At 41.4% G+C, this 22,428-nt stretch overlaps 1 protein-coding gene across 2 annotated transcripts in view; it reads left to right on the forward strand.

Moving 5' to 3' along the window:
- The window catches only part of soga1 (suppressor of glucose, autophagy associated 1), a 90,595-nt gene that overhangs the window by 38,347 nt on the left and 29,820 nt on the right, over positions 1 to 22,428 (forward strand). For both annotated transcript variants that reach the window (XM_046395798.1, XM_046395797.1), the window contains exon 5: positions 20,277 to 20,339. In XM_046395798.1, the coding sequence (XP_046251754.1) occupies positions 20,277 to 20,339 (63 nt within the window). The remainder of the gene's footprint in view (positions 1 to 20,276; positions 20,340 to 22,428) is intronic.

Genomic DNA, 22,428 nt, shown 5'->3' on the forward strand with positions numbered 1-22,428 from the left:
GAGCGGTTGTGACGGGCTTTTCTGCTCTGATCAGAAAGGAAAGCTGACATCCATGTGAACACTAACATTTTTTGTTCTGTCGGTCTGCGTGAGGCTGCACTGAGCGTGTGAGGTTTGCATGGGAAAAGTGAGTTTAAATCTTTAAAAGCAAGACTTTGATCAATACTGATTACATCAGGAGACATTTATCACCACCTGAAACGTCTTGGCTTCAGATTGATTGTGGTAGCAATTGTTTGGTCTTATATAAACCTCTTTTGAAAATAAAATAAGTTGTGCAATTTCTCATCTCACCTTTGCTGGATTTTAGACTTGAACTTTCAGGATGTATGCAAAGACATATTACTGTCTGATGAATGGGACATGAATCAAAAACCTTCATAAATTCTTAAACTGTAAGCCCAAATATGGACATTTAGTCGTTCAGTAGAAGTTATTTCATTTTGTTTAAACCATAGTACCACCATAGAACAGAGGATATTGCTTTGTTAGCTTGTTTAACGCTGACATTTCTCTCCAAACATATTAAAGAATATTATAGATGGCCTTTGGTTTTTACAGATGGTCTCCACAGATTGGAAAAATACCCCAGACAGTCCATCAAGGCACATATGAGGCCTCAAATGGAAATTTGTCATCAATTTCTCAGTTTTATCTTTAGTGGGGTTTTTTTTGTTGTTATTAGTGCTGTATTACATTACCCCCTGCTTCCTGTCAACCATCTGACTCCCACAGGATGAAAAATGGTTTTCCTCAAAGCAAATCATTCTTGTGTCGCCACACAGATATTGTTATTACAACCTTGCAGTGTGTCTTTAACCAGATTTGCCGCTATTGTATGAAAGGATGACGTAACCAGTAACAACACACAGCAGGCACTGATACACGACGTGGGAAAAGACCAACTCAAGGTTTATTTTGTCTCTTTCATAGCGTTCAGCAGAATCACATGCTCTTCATCAGCAGATAGTTTGCTCGGTGAGCTCAGTAGCTCTTCTTTCCACGTTGACTTCATCCATCGTCATGACCACTCAACAACCTCCTTCCACTGATAGCTGTTGAATTTGCATTACTTTCTATAAGTAGATCCTGAAAACATGATGTGTGACAAATCATCTATCAAAATGGTGCTTTGGGAAAACAACTGTACGTGGAAAAAATATCAGTATCTATATGTCTGCAACGCTTTAATAATCTTAAGTAAATGTATTGTAATGTTTCCTGTTTTACAATCAGTATCTTATTCAACATTTTTCATAAGACCAGACAGCCAGTGTTTCATATTACTAGCTGTCCGGCACTGCTTTCTCTGCCAGAGGTTGTGATAATTCACTTGTGAGCCAGTCAGGCAGTGAGCCTTAACCAGTCACACAGTGCAGAAACAATCACTGGCTGGCTAATGGGGCAGAATGGAGCTGTGGGTATCTAGAGCTCGACTGAGCAGAAAAGAGAAGCTCTAATGTAATCACACTGGCTTGACTGGTTTAGAATAGATAGAAATAGAGGGATTATTATGTGGAGACCCTGGTGGTGGTGGCAGGACTGATTGTGCCTTAAGAGAAAAATGCCTTTAACTGTCCCTGTGTGAGTAGGGACAATAAAACAAAAAGAGATGCAAGATAAAAAGAGCGAAGGAATAAAAAAAATAACTGTCCTTTACTGTGTGGCCTGACCTCACAGACACAGATAGGATCGCCTAAGATTGTAGAATCCCGGTCGACAGCACACATGTGACTTGATCATTTGTTCCCTTGAATTGGTGAAAATCTCCGAAAATTAAGTCCAAGCCACAATTTATGATCTTTTCTGGCCGAATGTGGAGGTTGTGCACCAAGCTTTGATTCTCAGACTAAATCAAATGAATCCCAAGCTGGTGTGGGTATTGGACAGGACACTGTATCATCACTGTATCAGTGTGACAAGGGCTGAGACTTATTTGGGTTGAACAAAGCTGTGAAAGACTCTTTCTATGCATGCCATGCGACACTCATATGCTGTAGTTTATCAGCATTAAAGCTCATTTGAATAGAATTTGGTCCAATGCTTAAGATAGATGAATGATAGAACATTCATTTTGAAGTAGTCATGCTCAGTATTAACTAACGATGCCTTACTTGTCTGTTTAATGCATTATATTTCAGTTTTGGTTTGGTGGGAAACCTGCTGGAAAAGAAAAGAAAAAGCAGCACTTTCCTACAGCAAACTAACATGAACTTTACCGTCCATCCAACCATTTTCTATGATTAAAGCTCCTTAGCAAATTAAACACTTCCTACAAGTTGTCCTATCGCATTTTAACAATAGTGATTCTACAAGGAGCACCTTGAATTTCCTCCCGTTAACATCTGTAATGTTAAATTCGTTGGAAAATGCTCATGTTTTCACTGCATTGATTTCTTTGTTCTCATGCTAATAACTGAATGGAATTGAAACAAGAAGAGAGACTGGCTGAGGCAGAGTGAAGATGTGGGGAGAAAATAAAATGAGACAGGTGAAGGCAAATATTAGTGGATTGCAACAGAGTAAAGGGTAAGTGAAAAATGTGGAGTCAGAGCCATTTTGAAGAACGTTGGTGTGAGTGTGGGAACTCAGATAGGAGAAGAAATGAAAGGCAAAATAGAAGATGAAATATAAGAAAGAAGAGAAGGGTGTGTGCGGTGCAGGGGATGGACATGCTCAGTGGAGTGGATGACTCTGTAATCCTTCACTAAGAGAGATTTATCTCTGTCCTTTTGTGTGACGGGAGAGGACACCAGTGGACCATTATAGAGAGCTCAATGTCATCAGGAGACCACAGCCACACGGTGGCTTTTAGCTGAAAGAAGAATCTATCAACAGGTAAAGGGACTCTGCAGTGTCTCATAACTTAAGGGCTTGTAATCCAATTTCTTTTTAAAATGTAAAGAGAGTTCTTTGAATGTGTCCTGTTGTCAAGCTCCGTTTGCTGAAGGTCCTTTGCAGTTACAGTAGCCTACAACTCCTCCGCCCACGGACATCTGCTGTCACTGAGCGTTCTGTGCCCTCAGCGCCCTGTTGTCAGGGTTAGCTGTTAAGATGGATAATGGCAGGAGTTATACCATCACTGCAGTGCACAAGGCCAGGACATCACTGGTTACATGGTCACTATCCACTCTGTCACCGACCGTTAACCTGTACATTCACTGTCTTCACTGTCTCTCAGGCTGTTGTTGTGTGAGAGTCCAGCCTGAGGAGGCGTCTGTGTGCACATGCTGCTAGTAAAATGTGGAAAAAAACACTAAAATATGTTGGAAAACTGATGAATCACCTACCTTTTAATTATCTCAGGCTGATTATGAATGTCCTGATGTCCTACTTCCAAAATAGGCTCTGGATGTTCCCTTGAATAGGATATCTCATAATTAGCACAAACATCGCCCACGGCAACAGCGCAAGCCTGGACTTAAACCATATGTGATCATAATTAGAAAAACCTCTATCATTAAACACCCACTGTTGTAGCTCCCTCACAGAGTTAACCACTGCTTCTGTGGGGATTTTAAGCTGCACAACATTGCAGAGACAAATGTGTGTCACAGTGACAAAGTGCATAAGATTTATAAGATTCTAATTCTAAAATGATAGTTATTGAAGATTGAAGACAGAAGGAAGAAGCAGATGATCCAGATAATAATTGATTTAGACTTTTTTTTATTAATTATTACTTATTACATCTTTTGTATTATCAGCATATTCCAGGTTTTATCTGAGGTCAGATTTAATGCAAACAGGTTAGAGTGGTTGTGTGTAAGCCAGAGTAACTATGGCAAGCTACTGTGTTATTTTGCCAAAGAAAAATCATTTTTGATGCAGTTGTAAAGCCAAAGACAAAGGTCTGATCACTGTAGAGCTTATGATTGTGAAGCTGCATTTATTTGTTGTGTCAAATGTAACTTTGGTCAACCAGTGAATTTGCACTGTCGACGAATATGTGCCGACTTTGAAGAAAACGGAGGAAGCTGTCGTAGTGTGTTATCTGTGTTACATTTTCCACTTTTATTTAACCCCACTCTGTCAGAGGATAAACTATTTCCACAAAAGAGAAATGCCACGGCAGTTCATCAACCAGTCACTTTTCCCACCAAATCTCAAAGGCCAAATGTTTTATTAAAACGCAGGACTTTTATTCTCAAACCCTGCTTGCCTCTAAAATGGGGGAAAAAACCTGCAGATGACCAGTCTCTAAATTGTTTTGTGGGCTAAATCTGTCAGTTATCTGCTGCTGCCAGACTGCAGAGGTGCTCTGCTGACGGTCGCAAAATCCACTTATCAACGAGTTTACAAGCCATTTGAGTTTTATTAAATAGAAAAAGATGTCAAAATGGTACTTGGCTGCCTGTCAAATTGGCTCTTCAGTGTAGATGAGCCAGCTGCAGTCAGGATTGATGAACATTTGGTGGAAATTTCCCTGCCAGAGTTATCTTTGGGAATCACACTCAGGTGATTCCCACCCCAGTTCTCAGAGGGTTCAGTAATGTGAGTTCATGTTATTCTGTCAGACTGAGGTCAAAAATTAATGGCTGCCTGTTAGTTGTCCCAGCACTGATTTGATCGGAGCAATGGAGCAGAACGAGTCTCCAAGTGCTGAGTGAGTGTGAGTGTGTGCATGTGTGTGTGTGTGTGTGTGTGTGTTGCTTTCCAGGCCCTGAATCTCTGCTAGAGGCATCGCCAGGATAATTTGTTGCAGAGACAGGCTCCCCTTTAAACAAGTCTCTCTGTTTTTTTTGTTTATTTAAAGACAGTAAAAGAATCTGTTGTCTTCATCAGCCCCTCACCTTAAATAACCATACTGGTTATTTCGTTTTCAGTCTCATGAATATGTTGATGGTTATGTCCAGAAGCCACACGCACATCTTTATCAACCCGTCTTCGCTGCAGCTTTGCTTGTGATTTGTTTTTTTTCTAGCTTTCCATAAAGACGGCGTGTCCATTCTCACCCTGCCCACAAAGCTGTGATTGACTTGATTGTTTATTTCACCGGGAGAGACCTGCTTGAGTTGCTGAACAAATCAGAGATGGGGATGATTTAGAGGTCTCGAACCACACATAGAGCTGATGTGATTAACTTCAGTTTTCCAATGTAATTTGTAATATGTGAGTGCTGTGCATACATACTTGGTTAGCTGCCTCCATGTTGCCAAAAAAGATCAGTCCATGCTGCATTTAGAATGAAGGGTTTGTTGGTTTGTTTTTTTAATTTAGCTATTTGTTTTTCAATTTTGACTGTAATTGTTGCTATTTAATAACAAATATTTTAAAGTGAATGCTAAATACTCTGGCCAGTTTTTAAACATGCTGATGTTATCAATAGGCAGAACATATATTTCCCACCTGAATAATGTCATTATCAAAACATTAAACCTCTAAGTACTTTCAGACCTGCTTCTCCCGTTATGCACGTAAATATGCAGCTGTGAACTTTATTGTCCCACAGAAAAAAATCTTCTTCAGTAACAGCCACACAATAAAAACACGACGACACAACGTGATCTTCTAGTTCATTAGAACTGTTTATCTGTGATCAGGGATGTTGTCTTTCCTCAGCACTTCCTGCTGCCTCTAACTTCAGTCAGACAGCAGATCAATAAGCTGGCCTGTTAAAAGCACATTAAGCTCGTCCCTTAACTCGGAGCTAATACATGAACACATTCGTGCCCGTGTCTGCATTAGCATGTGTGCGTATGTGAGTCACTTTAGCCACAATAACCAGTCCACAGCAGCTTCTAACTGGGTCAGATCGGGTCACACTGAGCCACGTGGAGAACATTTGTTTTCCCCAGTTTCCACTCCTGATGTAATTAGCAACGCCACGTCAAACATCATCATTTATTCACACCGGACTAGTTAAGGGTTTCTGTCTGTGATTCTGTGCGTGCGAAGCAGGGGAGAATATGAGTAAAGTCAGCGAGCAGAATGACAAAAGCCAAAAGAGGAAGACACCGACAAGAAGATTAGTGTGCATCCTGTGTGTGCGTGTGCGTGTGCATGTGCGTGTGTCACAGACTGCATATGTCTGGGGAAAGGAAAGGGGGTGATCCCTGTTTTAACATTCAAATGTTCAACAGCCAATAGTGTGTGGGAGCACATGGTAGACAGAGGAAGGGAGGGGCCAAAGAGAAAAGGAAAAGTGAAAAAAACAAAAAACAAAAGAAAAGTGAAAAAACAAGAAAGACAGAAAAGTGAAAGAACAAAAGAAAGAAAGAAAAGCAAAAGAACAAGACAGAAAGAAAGAGAAACAAAGAACATGTTAAAGTTAGAAGTTAGTGATCTGAGTGAGGACAGTACATGAGAAAATCAATCATTTCATCATCAGTTTTCAACATACACAGCTGATAATTCAATATAAAATACTGGAGTAGGTAATTGAGCAGTATATGTCAATACATTTTTGAGTAATAATACAAAATAATAATAATGCAATTCATTGTAGTTAAGAAAATTCAAATTCAAATGCGACAACTGGTAGAAACAATATAAACTGTGTACTATATATCTGATGTATTGCTCTGGCCAGAATTTGAAGTGAATTTACTCAATGCAGAACATGCAGCGTCTTCACACTCCAAAGTCCTGTACTTGTTATTGAGGGCACGACAGGGGTCACAACATTTCCTTCTCCCCAGAGAGCGAAGTTAAGGCTTCAATCACCGTGTCATATCCTGTTTGATTTCCTGTCGGAGGGGCCGATTGCCAGGATGGCAGGACTCTGATGGAAGGAAGGTGGGAAGGATGGGAACTGAAATGGACTAAACAGGCAGACCAAGAGACGGTGCATTCACTGTCTGTCGACAAACATGGGAAATCTCTGACAGTTTAGGTTGCTATTGCTTGTCACGCTGGGGCAGTAGTACATTTTAAGGCTGTATGTTGTTTGTTTGTCAGAGTACACACATAGTAAAGAAATGTGTGTGACAAAAGGATTTAAAGTCAAGAATTATGGACCCTCCTCTGTAATTAGTGTAACGGAAGTCGATCAGTTGTCTCTGTTTTACACCACTGGTCTTGTTTGTTGCAGTGTTTCTCAAAATAAAGACTATACTTTCCCTTAAATGCCAGGGTAATGATGTTGTAGCCTGCTCTTCCCCATCCTTTGTATTAACTAAGGAGGACCAACATGTTGTTTTCCTCTGAGGCTTTCACAGCCTCCACAATCCTCAAAGAGATTTCTTCCAATTGTAGTGAAGCTGCTGTATATGAACATTTTCAACTTGCCAAACCAAAATGCACGAAAATAGACTCAATTTAAAGAATGTTATTTAATTAAAATAATATCTCCATCAGAGAAAGGACTCAGTACTTCAGAGGACAGAATATTAAGTTGAACATAAGATTACAGGAAAAGTTTGACTGGCTAAATCATGCAGACGCTTAAGTGTTTTTCTAAAGACAAAAGAGGCAAGAACAAACAGTTTTGTTTCTCATTAAATCCTGTACCTGAAGGTGAGTTTTTTATGGAATAACATCACTTTCTTCCCATTCTGCTCATGAAAGCAACGCGTACTATAACAGATCAATAGCTTTAGAGCTACTTGTGAAATGGTTTTGTTTGCGTGTTTCCCAAAATGTCAGAAATATTCCTTTAAGCAGTCTTTGAAAATTAGTAATATGTAAAAACAAAGACATCATTAAACCTGACTGCAGAAGTTGCCAAATGTTTCTGATGATCTCAGCAGTGTAATCATACTAATGTCTCAAACAGAAATCATTGACTTATGTCCAGCAGTTATCTTTATCACCTTTACGCTTGTGTGTTTGATCTCCGTCTGTGTGTTTGAACTGTCAGACACACCTAAAGGTCACCTGGGCCCTGACATGTCCATCAGAGCCGGGCTTTGTTCTGCTGTCAGGGACTTCAAACAGGCTGTTATTAATCAGAGCACAAAGGGCTTCAGTGGTTTCCTTCTGGACTTCTGCTGATGCACTGGAAATAACATATGAAGGATCCACTGTTAAGTATCTCTTATAGAATTATTGTTATTTTCTTATTTTTCACTTTTTTATGATCCATCCATCCATTTTCTATACCTGCTTTGTCCATCAGGGTCGCAGGGGGGCTGGAGGCTGGAGCTGACTAGGGGCGAGAGGCAGGGTTCACAATGGACTGGTTGCCAGTCAATTGCAGGGCAGACACACAAAGACAGACAACCACACAAGTAGGAGCAACGCAGAGTAACCGATTAACCTAATGTGCGTGTTTTTGAGACTGCGGGAGGAAACCAGAGGACAGAAGGGCCCAGACCAGGATTCAGACCTGGAACCTTCTTGCTGTGAGACGACAGTACTAACCACAGCACCACTCAGGCATGTCAAACTGGTCCACAGGAGGGCCGGTGTGGCTGCAGGTTTTCTTTCCAATCAAGTAGCAGCACACCAGACTTGACTCATTTAATCAACTGATCTCCGTCTTCAGACAGTTGATTGGTCAAACGGTGTGCTCTTGGTTGGTTGGCACAAAAACCTGCAGCCACACCGGCCCTCCTGTGGACCAGTTTGACATATGTGGTTTAGATGCTTAAAATGAATACTTACACTTATGTATATATGTCTTACATGACAACATGTTCATCATCATTGAACTGTGAAAAGAAATAATAATTGCTGTTAATGTAATATTTGAATTTATTCAGCACTTTATATTTGTGACACGTTTAAGTCTAAGCAGGACAGGGACTGGTGTGTGTTTGTGTGTGCTTGTGTGTGACAGGTGTGAAACCATACATGACAAGACTAATTAAGGATGTGAACCATGTTCATGAAGTGTCTGTAGGCCATATGGATGTGTGTGTGTGTGTGTGTGTGTGTCACCTAAAGTGTCCAGGCTCATGTGTGCGGGTGGAAAGGTCAGGAGGCTTTGCATACATAATAAATGTCCAAGTTAATTCAGTTTGTATTAATGTCCTTCCTCTGCTTTTTAATTAGCATTAAAATGTTATATTTTTACCTCTTAATAAGAGTTTCTCTAAAACTCTCACCTCCCAACTAATACACACTACACAAACAAAAAATAGGAAATGCTAATGCCAAGCGCAGTTCTTTCAGGGCAGACTCTGATAGACCAGTTTTGCTCTTGAAGGCATTTAGAAATAACTGGTATCGTTTTGTAATGAATTGTAAGTCATGTTGCATCACACCATACCAACCCCCTATAAGAGCAGTGAGCGTATGACAAAACCAAAGCTCGCTTCAACATAATAAAATGCTATTGATGCTGCCGAGAGCGAGTTCTGGAAGATTTATTCTTCTTACCAGAAAAAGACCACAAGAGATAAATCTCGAGCTTTGATTCCACTTCCTTTCACACTTCAGCTCTGACTTTCTGACCGCCTTCTAATCTTAGCGATTAATTTCAGGTTTCACCTCATTAGAAGCCCCCTCTTGTCTGAACCGTGCAGTGAGATGAAGAGTCTGTAGGAGAGCAGGGAGGTGTTACTGCAGATGATGCTCTCTATTTATAGGCTATAACAGGGTAACAGGGTGCTGTGTCGTGGTTTGCTGGGACACCCTCTGTCACACACACACACACAGCAGATGGACGCTCTCTGTGTTGGTGGAGCAGCTTGTGTTGTGTGTGTCTCTGTGTTCTCATTCACATATGGTTTCTCTATGTGGTAACAGTTGCTGGCAGCTCAGGTGCCTGAAAGTGAGAAAAGAAAGAGGGAGGGCAAGATGAAATTTAACCCTTGTTTAATCAGGATTTATGACATATTAATGCATGATTAGGGGCAGTTTAAAACAATATAGTTTTTGCAACAATGGAATCTGTTTTTTGTTTTTCAGTACAAGTGAAACAGGTGCAGTCTTAACTACACTTCCTGTCCATAAAACAGATCACAACAGTCACAGGAGTTCAGAACATAATGCATTTATATATATAGTAGTTATGCATGTGGAAAGAAAGACAGCTTGAGGGCAAAATATTTAAAGCTGTACACGCAGCGCCAAATAATACTGAACAGAAACTGGCCTTTGACAAGAGCTGATTGGATTTCCTCCTGTTCGAAAAACAGAAATAAGTCTCTGTGAAGTCTCTAATCTAAAAACAAGTGCAGCAAAATAATAAAAAAAAGAGATTCCCTCAGCTGTGTGACCATAAATCTGAAAAGATTCAATTCTCCCAGTAAAATTTTATTCCAGCAGGGTCACCTGTGCCGTTAGCCTTTTGTTGAGTCTGAAGGGGAAATTACAGGGTGTGATGTTGTGGGCTCACGGGGAAGTTTAGATTCAGTGTTGGAGCAGTTTTATTATGGTTTGGAGAGAATCCATGTGGTCAGTGGGTTTAGTGTATGCTGGACCATGTTGGGTGATCAGACCCGTAACTCATATCAGTGATCGCTGTGGTATCGGCCATGCAGTATCTAACAGACACGCTTGCTGTGTTGACAAATTTGGAGAAACTGAGAAAAATTAAAACTAAAGATTTTTTCTATTTTAATTTCAGTTAAAATGTTGAATGCTTTTCCACACCATTTCTTTCAGTTACCATGAACTTTGTGATCAAGAACGGCCACCATGTATTTCTCACTTTCTGGTAAAGTGAAAACATTATGAGACTCACAAGACCACAAATCATCTTTGCAGTCTTTTTCTCTCTGCTCATGTTTGCTCTGCTCAGATAATAATGGCTGACTGGTGGGCAGACGAGCCTTTCCCACCTGAAAAGGCAAAATCTGCAGCGATATTAAACAATACATCATGTTAAATGGTAGATGCATGTTGATTTGCATTAGAATTGCAATTTTCAAATACAGAGGAATATTGTTTTCTCTCCTTTGCAGAGAAAACAAACAATAAAAAAGAATGAAAAAAAAAACAATCAGAAAACTGTTTTACAGCCTGCAATAAGGTTCTCATTATGCTGAGCTGCAGTTTAGTGGGAAATGTCAAACATCATCTCATTGTTATTAAACCTGCGCATTTTATGAGGATGCACAGCAATGTTTTGTTACCTTACCTCAGAGACACTGTCTACAGCCAGCTTCATTATATCGCACTTACTGTTTGCTGTTGATGATAGTTATGTAAATTGGGTTTACTTATTTCTATGTACAGGAAGCGTGCAAATGAATGCTTTGTCTGCGCTCATTAATGAACAGCAGTTTAAAACAACAGGCTCTAAGGCTGTAGTTATTGGTCCTGATTTGTGTTGTTTGGTTATGAAGAGGTGAGGCTAACTCTTGTTAAGAGCGTTTTGAGGGTTTGTGCTTCCTCTACTTTCCCTCTTTTGTTGCTCACTCCATCCAAACACCTTCCCTCCTCTCCTTCTTCTCCTTCCATCTTTTTTTCTCACTTCATCTCTCCCCCCCAACCCTCATGTCATTCATCTTGCCCTTCGTCTTCCCCTCATGTATGTCTCCTCCTTTCCTTTCTCCTCTTCCCCTTTCTGTCTCTCCGTCGAAGTGTTGCCGGCGGGGAGCCGTGGCGACAGGCTCCGAAAGCCGTCGCCACGGCAACACATCACGGTCTGTGGTTATCGGAGCGTTTTTGTCAGCAGGCGGGGGGATGTAAATGGATGCTGCATCTCTTTCGTGCTGGAGATGCTTCTTGAAGTGGATGGGGGGTCAGACAATCAAATATTAAACTCTCCAGACACAGAGCTCTTCCTTTGTCTCTCCTCACCTCTGTCCTCCAGTGCTCTCTGTCATCACGTCCCTGTCTCAGGGTCATTGTGAGAAAACATAAAACACAAAACAAAAAACAATGTAGAATAATGACATTTATGTATAATTGTTAATGTCCACAAAAAGTAGAAAGTAAATAGAACCATAAAGATACTTTTTGTAAGTCTTCTTTTCGATATAGTTTTGTACTTATATTTTTTATTAAAGCATCTTTCATATCACTGCAGGCTGGTAGACATGGCAGACAAAAGTGGCACTGATGATGTTGTTTTATAGCTGATGCAGCAGTTTGTTCTGTTTGCGATCAGGGTGTGTATTCAGGTGTTTTCTGATCAAAAGCTCAAGAACCACAATGAATGTCCTCTTATTCCAAAGAAAGGATGCAGCCGAAACAATTAGTCATTTAATTAAGTCCATATGTTAAATTGTCATATCCTTATGGAGGGTGTATGACAGGTTATTAAAACTCAGCAGAATCCTGCAAACCAAGCAGAAATGATCTGGTAAAAAGAGAAATGAATGTTCCCTTTAATGAAGGCTTAGGGGCAATAGGACCCTGAGGAGGGATGGGGGGTGATTGGGACAGAGGAGTGAGGTGAATGAGGCATTTGGCTTTGAGGTTTGATGCCTGACACACTCACACTCACATATGCACACACTCACACACACACGCATCCTCCTCTCAGGCCGTTCTTGCAGACGTAGCTCTGTTCAGCTTCCAACACCACCGGGCACCCACATTAAAAAAAAAAACCCACACAAATCCCTCTGCACACACACACACACACGCATATGCCCCACACACCCATTTCTTGCTTGCACAACAATATACTCACAGCTAAACACGCATATGAACACAATGCACACGCCATCCACACATGCATAATTCAGATCAATATAAAGCACAGAGGCTGTACTTGAAGGGGTGTTCATTTGTGCAAGGTCACCCACTAACACACTGCCTTAATAAGTGGAGTGTCTGGAGACACACACACACACACACACACACACACACACACACACACACACACACATTGGCAGACATACACACATATGGCACACATAAGTGGCTGGAAGTGAGCAGTAGTTCTGGTAACACAGAAGTCCTCCTCTCCTCTGCACTCCTCCATTCATCCCTTCTTTGATCCTTTGTCTGCATATTACCAACTGTGTGTGTGTGTATATGTGTTTGTGTGTGATGAGCCAAAGTAAACAGCGGAGAAGGAGGGGACTGGTTTTGTCAGTCTCAAATACAGCCCGCTGTGGCGTGACTACTTATTGGAGAGGGGAAAAAAATGGAGAGCTAGAGAGAGACCACAGATAGAGAGGCAGACTGTGTGTGTGTGTGTGTGTGTGTGTGTGTGTGTGTGTCTCTTCCCTGCAGATTTAGAGTGCCACATCCATCCCCTATCAGTCTCTCTGTGCTTTGTTGCTCTGCTAATGCTATGCTAATGCGATGCTAATTGGCCATTCACTCTCTCGGCTTTTAGCTGCGCTGATACACACAAGCGGATGTGAGCTGAATCACTGTTGTGTTACATCATGTCAGCATTCATCTGCACAGCCGAAAATACAACAGTAGACATGATGGGAACATTTAAAGAAGCTGAGATGATATATGTGATGTTGCAGGAGTGTAACACAGTTCAGCCTCAGGTGATTTACCTGAAAACAACAGCTAATTCACAGCTGGGTTAGCCATCACTGACACCGCAGAAGAAAAACCCACCTGAATTGTATCCTTCAGTGCGTATCAGTTGGCCGAGGTTGTGACCTTATCTCCCTGATAACCTGAGGCACTGGAGAGAAGAGGTTAGATTAATATTTTTCAGCCAGTGTATCTGCTCCCCCTCGATGTCTCTGTGTGAGCGTGCATGATAACGTCTTTGTTTCTTCGGCACAGTGATCCCACATTTGTGTTCCAGCCAGGGTTCCCTGCAGGAACGTGAACACAAGGAGATGCTGTGTGCAAGCAGTGAGGGCATACGGTACGGAGAGAAAGCGACTTTGTTATACATTCAACGTGAAAGCTGTTCAAGCTGATGGCAACTTAGTGCTAAATTCAGTTATAAAGCTTCAGTTTTCTTTAATGATTATTTTCCTTGACCCTTTTCCTGAGCAAAGCAGTGCTGTGCAGTAAAATGACCGTTTAAATCATATTTACACCTTTAACGTTCAGCTTGTTGGCCTTCACTCCCTTGGACTTCATCCATCTTTCTGGTGTTAATGAGCTGACCAGTTTGATGGTTTCAAAAAAGGTCGCCCTTCCCTGGTTTGTCTCCTGTCTTTGTGAGTTGTGAGAGTGTGAACGTCATCTCTCTGGCTGAGACACTGGGAGTCCAGATACATGAATGAATGACAGCTGCTTTGAGAGGTTTTGCTGTTGTTCGCTCTTGTCCTTTGCTGTTCTTCCACTACTCATTTGATGCCTGAAGAGTTTCGCAGTGGACTACTATTTAACCACTACCACACACACACACACACATATTAAAGTGAGACCAGGTCAGCATGTTTGAAAGAGGAAATAACACAATCCTCCTCTTGCAAATGTATGGTAAAAGGGGGCAGCCGTGGCCTAGAGGTTGGAGAAGCGGCTTGTGATTGGAAGGTCGCTGATACGATTCCCCCACCGGACGGGCAGGAAAAATTTGAGTGTGGTGGAGTGATAATGTCCCCACCCTCCATTAGCTGGCTGATGTGCCCTTGAGCAAGGCACTTAACCCCCAATATGCTCCCCGGGTGCTTGATGCTGCCCACTGCTCCTGTGTCTTTCACATGTTGCATGTGTGTGTGTGTTTCAATCAGTGAGTGATGGGTTAAATGCAGAGAAGTAATTTCCCAGCTTGGGATTAATAAAGTAACTTAAAAATTCATAAGCAATACAATGGGCCATTACTCAGTTCAGTATTCTCATACTTACTTGGTTTGGTGTGCTGAGTAGCTAACTACATTGATGCTACTTTGTAGCTAACGTTATTAGGTCAGTTTGTTGGCTTTGTCTACTCTTCTTCTACTTATGCTCCTGTTGCACTTTACTTTGGTGTCTCACAGATTCGTGTTCTTCTGTTGCTTAATGATGATGACCTTAACAACAACTGATTCAGGCAGCCATCGTTTTTCATCAATGTCCGCATTTCTAGCATGGCAATCAGTTGGCGGATAGTGTTTGAGTGGTGGAATCCATGAACCTTATATCTGCCTCAGATATTTTATCATTGTTCAAATATTAATGCCAATATCACACCAAAGTACTCATTCTCATTCTGCAATCAAGTTAGTGATAACAAATATGCAACTTAGACTTTCAAAATAAAGCTTGCTGGGAAACTTTTCAACTGACGGTCAAAGTTTGGTTAGGTTTACGCAACAGATTACTTGGTTGGAATTGTTTTCAAATAATTCCATTGAAATGAATGGAAACCGTGGAATGACTACAGAGAACATGAGGAAAATGTGTTCAAATATCTGAAATACAGCACTATTGTTTACTGAATGTTTAAGGCGATGTAAAGATTGACTTGTAGTAAATAAACTGATACTGGTACAGTCTGTTAAGAACAACTGGAGGGCAGAGATTTATATCATTTGTGACCCTCAGTTCAGGCTTTATCAACAGCAGTGCAGCAGACAAAGAGGCTTTTTGCTTGATGCACTGACAGTGAAAGGGGCTGTTTATTTCCTAATTCAGCGCTAGCAGGGTGTTATAATGTTTTCACAACATGTGTGTGTGTGTGTGAGAGAGAGAGAGAAACACTGCGGAGCATGGAAACAGCATGAGTGTGTAGTAATGAGCGGAGCAGCCTGGGGATTTGGGAAATACTGGTGTTGCTTTTGTCTTATCTGCTCTGCTCTGTTGTGCTCTGAGCTGCTTTCCTCTGCAGCAGACAACCAGAGAGAGCTGCTTAACGCTGCACTTGCATGCTAGGAATTCAGTAAAGGCTGTTATCAATTGTGACCAAGAATAAATATGATGTTAGAGTCAGCCTGCAACATTGTTTTGTTTTATGAACATTACTGGATTGTTTTTACTTGGTAAATATGAAGATATGAGCAGAAAAATGTTATCTTGTCACTCCTTTCCTTTTCTCTCCACTTGAAATGCATCCTTATATTTTACACACACAAACACACACACACACACACACACCCTGGTTATGCAACTCATTGTGTGTTGTGTAGACTCTTTGTTCTGGTGTGTGTGGTGGTAATAACGCCGAGATGGAAGTGCCCTGTTCTTTCAGGCTGAGACTGGCCCCCTCGCCTGCAAGAGTGTGTGTGTGTGTTTCTCTGTTGCTGCATGCACTTCAAATAAATCCATTTTCTTTCCACAAACCCACTCTCTTTATGTGCACACACACAAACACACACACTTTCACCCAGTCTTCTAGCAATCTGATCTCATTTCTGTCCTCAGAGGATAGCGTGTTCTGTAGTAAAAGTCCTACTTTTTTAAATAAGTGAAACAAAATCTTGAAACTCAAAAATGGAACTTTTCTGTGTTGGCTTGTTTGTCGTGTCACAAACTGACAGAGGTTTTTAAAATATGCTCTAACCAGTAGCTTTGGATGTTATTTTCTTTGGAAGTAGTCAGGTTTCTAATATTAAACCTGTTGCACAGAATGTGGTTTGTACATGACCAAGAAAAGGTTGCTTTGTCATGAATGTGCAATAGAAAATGACCAGAGCTGTGCCTGAAACTGTTCAGTTCATCTAGCAGAAACTGTGAAACCAACCATAAAAATGTATGAAAGATGTGATGGGAAAATATTTACAAAACAAGAGACATAACAACATTATCAATCCTCCAGTGATCACATAACTCTCAGAAAGAAAAGTGAATAAACTTATTTCCCCAAATGTCACCCTGGTCCATCAGCGGTCTTTGGTGAATGGCAGGTGTGAATTCTGTCACTATCTGTGTCAATGTAAAACTCCTGAATCATGAGCAGGAAATCATGCGGAGGCTTCGCGGGATGATTAAAACAGTAAATAAGAAAGCCAGTAAATAATACAAGTGACAGTCCTTGTAGAGACAGTACCACATGGAGCACTCAGGATTTCATGCCTGCTTGCTTCAGGTAAGTTTGTACACTGAAAGGAAATGTGATTTCCTTCAGTGCAGACTCTTCTCTCATTACCATACAGCAATTTCATCTGCTGTCAGTTAACGTGTGTGTCGGGCCGTAACCCGACCAGGCTGTGTGTACTGTTTCCGTTTGGGAAACCATATCAGCGCGCTGTAACACTTGTGATATTTCGCTCTGGTCTGTCACACAGACAGCAGCGGTAACATCTCAGTGTAGCAGTTTTGAATGTTTTTCTCAGTGTATTGCTGCCTGCTGAGATGGCAGGATTCTGTTTTCATCCCTGTGTGTGTGTTTTCGCTCATTTGAACGACTGTAAAGACTGATGTCCCGTCTTTGTTCTTTCCTCATCCTTTCGGAGGTCATATCATTTCAATAGCTGGGCTTTCAGCACGAGTTTTGTTGCATCGTGTTTCGTTTTCTTCCCCGTCCACAGTGTCAACATTTTTCACTCCCCTCTTCCAGACTCTCCTAACTTTCCTCAGGGTGTTTCATCAGGTCTTTCTGCATGTTTGATTCCACCCTGCTCTGTAGCCCGGGTGTCACGGCCGGTTGAGCTGCAGATCATATTGGATCTGAAGGAGGAGAATTTGCGCTGCTGTGCTTCCTCATCCATGACGGAGGAAAGACAACATCTCTTTCACTCTCCCTTTTCTTCTCGCTCTGCCATCGCTGTGGTTACCTGTCTCTCTATCTGTTGAACATCTCTTCTTCTGTCCTTCTCTGTCCTGAGAGGGTTTTCCCTGCATCCACCAGTTCAGACAGGTAGAAGAGGGCTTGCTGTGCATTTACATCTTTGAGTAGTCATTAACTTTTGCTATACCTTTGTCGTGCGTTTTCTACTATTTTCTTGAGACCTTCCAGTTTCTAGTTTTCCCCTGTGCAGATTTAACTGGGGGTTCACAGTGAAACATAGTGAAATGTTACCTGATAAAACATTTCCTGATGCTGAGAAGGACGCAGCCAGAAGCTGGTAGACCTGTAATCAGATAACATGGGACTCAACCTGTTATCTTATCTGCTGTGTAACGGGAGACTTGTGTGTTTGTGTGCAGCTCTTTGTGTCTGTGTGCGCTTTCACAGAATAATAATGTCTAAGCATATTATAAAATTGAGCACTGCTGACCCACGTGAGGAAGTTAAGACATACAGTAAAGGGATGTTTCAAAAACACTGTAGAAAAATAGATTTAAAGATGTACAGTATTCATCTGTTAAAGCTTGAACTTGATATTTCAGTAAAATGAAAAGCGCAGCGGTGGTTAACCAGTTAAACTGTTATAATGATCATGTAAACGCTTCAGGAAGCTGTTTGTCCGCTCATGGAGGTTGTAACAGGACACATTTTCAGGATGATGCAGTTTAGGCAAGCGTTTGATCAGCTGGTCAATGGCCCAGGCAGCTCTCTGGCACTTCAGGGAAGTTCACGTAAAATACAGATCAGGACTTTTTGATAGCAGACATTTCATCTTGTCGTAACAGAAAAAGCTCATGTGTTACTGGGTCCCCTTTAGCGCAGATTTGAATCTAATTTCCAGCAGATCTGCAAAAGAACATGCAAATTCAAAAGTAAGGCCTTCCTTTCTGTACGGGGACAAAGACTTTACAACTGACCCACAAGAGCATTTGGGCTCCAGAGTGAACTGAACAAGTACAAAAATAAATGAGAAAAGGAATCAGCATCACTTTTGCTGAAATGTTGCATCTGTGTAAAATTTGAATATGAATTTCCTGGATTTTACTGGGTACAAAAAAAATAATAATAATCTGTGGTCTCTGCCAGCATTTCAAAAGCAGTTTCACACAGGCTAAAGGTTTACAGTTTGGCAAATCAGACAAGTTTTCCTCTTGCTGGCAGTTCAGATATCACTGATGCAGATGAATCAAGGTGTGATATTCAGTGTCACGAGCTCCCTCTCAAGAGTCTAGCGTGAATTAATTTCCACCTTTTTTCCATCAAATCCTGCCTCTGCAACCAAAAGCTGAGCCGAAAGCCTGATCCAATAGTGTCCGATATCTGTTCTGCCTCCAGCCTGAATCAATGGTTCCATTGTCAGGAAAGCTGATTGATCAGTCGACTTTCGAGCCATTAATAGACTGTTGGCATCCTGATAAACTGATTTTTAAGAGGGTTATGAGATTGAGAGACTGAACGTGGGCAAGAGAGAGCAGGGAGAGAGAGAGGGAGCAATGGACAGCAGGACAGGGCAAATCAAAAGGTCAGGAAATAGCCCAGAGAGTGATGGAGGGGTGAGAACCAGGCAAGGAAAGAAACAGAGACAAAGAAAAGAAAAATTAGATAAATATGCAAATACCCTTCCACCTGAACATGGGAGGAAGGTTCACTTCAAACATGTTATGTTATTTTTCTGTCCTCCTTTCTCACCTTTTCCTTTCCTCCCATCCCTTTGTTTCTCGGTTCTTTCTTTTGTTGCCGTTGGATCGTTGCAGAGAGAGTAGCTTGTTTCCATGGAAACGGACAGAGCCAGATGAGCTGAGCTACTTGCACTGCAGCGTCTGCCCTGTGTGTGTGTGTGTGTGTGTGTGTGTGTGTGTGATTGGCCTCTAAAGAGAAGGAAGAATGATGATTTAGGTGAGTCTAATGCACTGGGCAGACACTTGGATGAACAGTGTGTGTCGGAGTGTGTGTCTGAGTGTGTGTATGAGTGTATGTGTGTGTGTGTGTGTGAACAGCATGATTATTAGTGCAGCCCAGCCTTTGTACCATGTCATTAGGTCTTATAGCTATGCTTATATCTTCCTCCCTCTTTTCATTCCTCTCTCTGTTCTCACACTGGTGCCTCCACCTCACAGCTGTAATTCCACACATTGTAGCCTTCGTCATCCACATCACTATGGGAATGATCAGCATCACCACAGCCCCATCCATATCCATTGTGCAGTATGTGAAGCTAGGGCCAGAATACAGTTAGCTTAACTTAGGGTGCTTGCCTGGTGTCCTCAGAGTGATGAGGAAAAAGACTCCAGGAAGTCACTGCGCTCAGCCAAGAAGTAGCTCTAGCCCATAACTCCCAAGGAAACCACAACCTTTTTGTTTACACATTTCAGTTTTTGCACGCATTAAACAAACATGATGTGACATGTTCATTAGTGAGCTTTTTTGAAGTTTGGACAGAGCTTGATTTGAGTCTCTATGCTAAGCTTGCAGCAGCCTGGCTGTAGTTTTGGATTCGACAGAAGACATGAGAACTGCATCGATATTCTAGTGTTAGTCTCTGCAAAAGCAGATAAGTGGAGCTGTCCCCTTGAGGAGATGCAGCTGAAGGTCATGTTTTTAAATAAACTGCTGTGAACTGTCTGCATGATTCCCGCGCATCAACCTTTTTGATAAATGGATGAAAACAAAAACATGTGAACGTGTTGTTTTAAAATTCAAAATGGAAAGTTTAAAGCTTAGTTGGAAGCAGTTTGAAATATGATTGTGTGTTGTGATTACACAACTAAATCCCACCTTTCATTTCCTTCGTCTTAGTCAAACGCCCCGCAGTCGATGTGTTGTCACATCTTACTAATGACACTCTGTTTGTTTGTTGCAGAACACCCAGAAGAAAAGAGGAGCACGGCCCAATAACAAACCTGACAAGAAGCTTGCTCCACAGGTAACACAGGCACACACACACACACACACACACACTCTGCTATGTTTTCCCCCAGATGGTCCAACAAATCATTAAGAGAAACAAAGTGCAGTTTCAGCTAAACCTTTAAGAGAACCCTGGAATGGCAGTTATTTCACACAGCAATGTGTGCTGAGCCGGAAACGTCTGCAGCGCATGAAGGAGGGAAGACGAGGTTTGAAGTTGATTAAGCCAGAGAGTGATATGAAATAGGAAAGGAGGAGGGAGATTGAAAGAGGGGAAGATTTTGGATCAAACAAAGAATGGATGAAGGAAGAGACCGATTGAAATATTACAGTCAAAACCACCTTTTTTCTGTACGATGAGTGTTTTTCTTACGTCTCTGCTAGACCAAACGGTGATTAGATTCATAATTGGCTTGTCCAATTCTATTTTATATAATAATATTTTCATTCTTCTAAAATATTCTTTATTAGTCAATCAGTTAAAGTTACAGATTTTACAAGGCCTCACAGGGAGTAATCCCAACTATGAAATAAATAAGATATGAATTCTGCTCACACTGCAGCAGTTCTGTCAGAGATGCTTGGACATCCATTTCATTGTAGTTATATCTGGGGATGCAGTTGGAGGTGAGAGCTAAAAATATGAAATATAGGTAAGAGATATTATCATAACTTTTGAGGCAGATGTCATATCTCCAGGAATGCAATTACGCTGACTGTAGATGACATAAGACCACATGAGGTGTGTCTGTGATTTCCTCCTACATGTTTCCACACTGAGTATGTCAAACAGGCCAGTACTGGTTTCAAATTATAACCAGTTCACCAGTCACTTCCTGCAGTTTATTTTCCACATTTGCATCACCACACATAACTAAATACACTGTACAGCGGTGATAGAGTGAAATGTGATCGCAGGCAGTTTCATGTCGCCGTCACATTACCTCACTATCATCTACAGCACTAAAATATTCTGTTAAAAACAAATGTAAATTTAAGGCAAGATTAAGATTTAAAAGACTAACAAAGTACCGTGTCATTTATCACAAGTAACTGTTTATGGCAGCCTAAATTTGCTGAAAATAAGATTAACCAATAAGAGAACCAGCATTAGAATTTGATGTGAGCCAGAATCAATAAACATATGGTCCGTTAATCATTTCTATATAGCAGTCAAGAAATTGTTGAGATTGCTGACAGGTTAATTAACAGCGTGACACTCTAATTAAAGTACAAATAGTTAATTAGCACTTTTATTGTGAATCCTACCTCAAACAGTTTTTTTATTCTTTTACTTCCTGCTTCAGTGAGTTCAGACTCGCCTGTGGCCACCAATCACGAGTGTCATGTCGGAAATGGCAGACGATTATGCTGCCTGTGTGTCTCTCTGTGACCCATTTCCTCTGGGGATCACACTCTGTCTGTCCAAACCTGCTTCACGCAGTTTGAAGCCCATTGATCAGCAGTTCGTGTATTCCCGGTCTTCTCTGTGTCCTTTCTATGCTCCATCTCATCCTACAGGTGTTTGTGCTTCATGTAATCCTTGCATATTCGGTTTCTGTTTATGTTTGGATTACCGCACTTTAAATCATCTCTGCCTCCTCTTCATTCTGATTCTGTTTTTTTTCCCAAAACAACCAGCGAGCTACTTTTTCCTTAACTTCACTCTTGTAAAGCAGCTCCCCTTTTCACATCATTAAAATAGTTCAAGCTCTGCAGAAAGAACTGCTGTAAAATAGGCAAGAAGCGTATGAGCTGAGGCGTTACAGGGCAGCATAGTGCGAGGAGATGCAGATTAAAAACCTACAGAAAGTGTTTGAAGTGAAAGTAATTCTCTCACCACCGTCTCTCCCTGGCTGCTGAGCTACAAGGGCCCAGGCTTCCTCTCCACGCCACATACCATAAATGGCTGTAAATTCACTGGCTCTCGACTTGCTTAATGTGGTTGGAGGCCATAAAACAAATACAGCCCCAGAGCTGCTTCTGAGGAATGGGTGCACTGGGTCACCTCAGGTCAGCAGTAGCTTCAGCTGAGTTTGGGACAAGAGACAGGTTCACACACGGGTATCATTTGTTAACCACAAACAACAACAGCAAAACTGAAT

Source organism: Scatophagus argus, chromosome 8, assembly GCF_020382885.2.
Source record: "Scatophagus argus isolate fScaArg1 chromosome 8, fScaArg1.pri, whole genome shotgun sequence".
NCBI lineage: Eukaryota > Metazoa > Chordata > Actinopteri > Scatophagidae > Scatophagus > Scatophagus argus.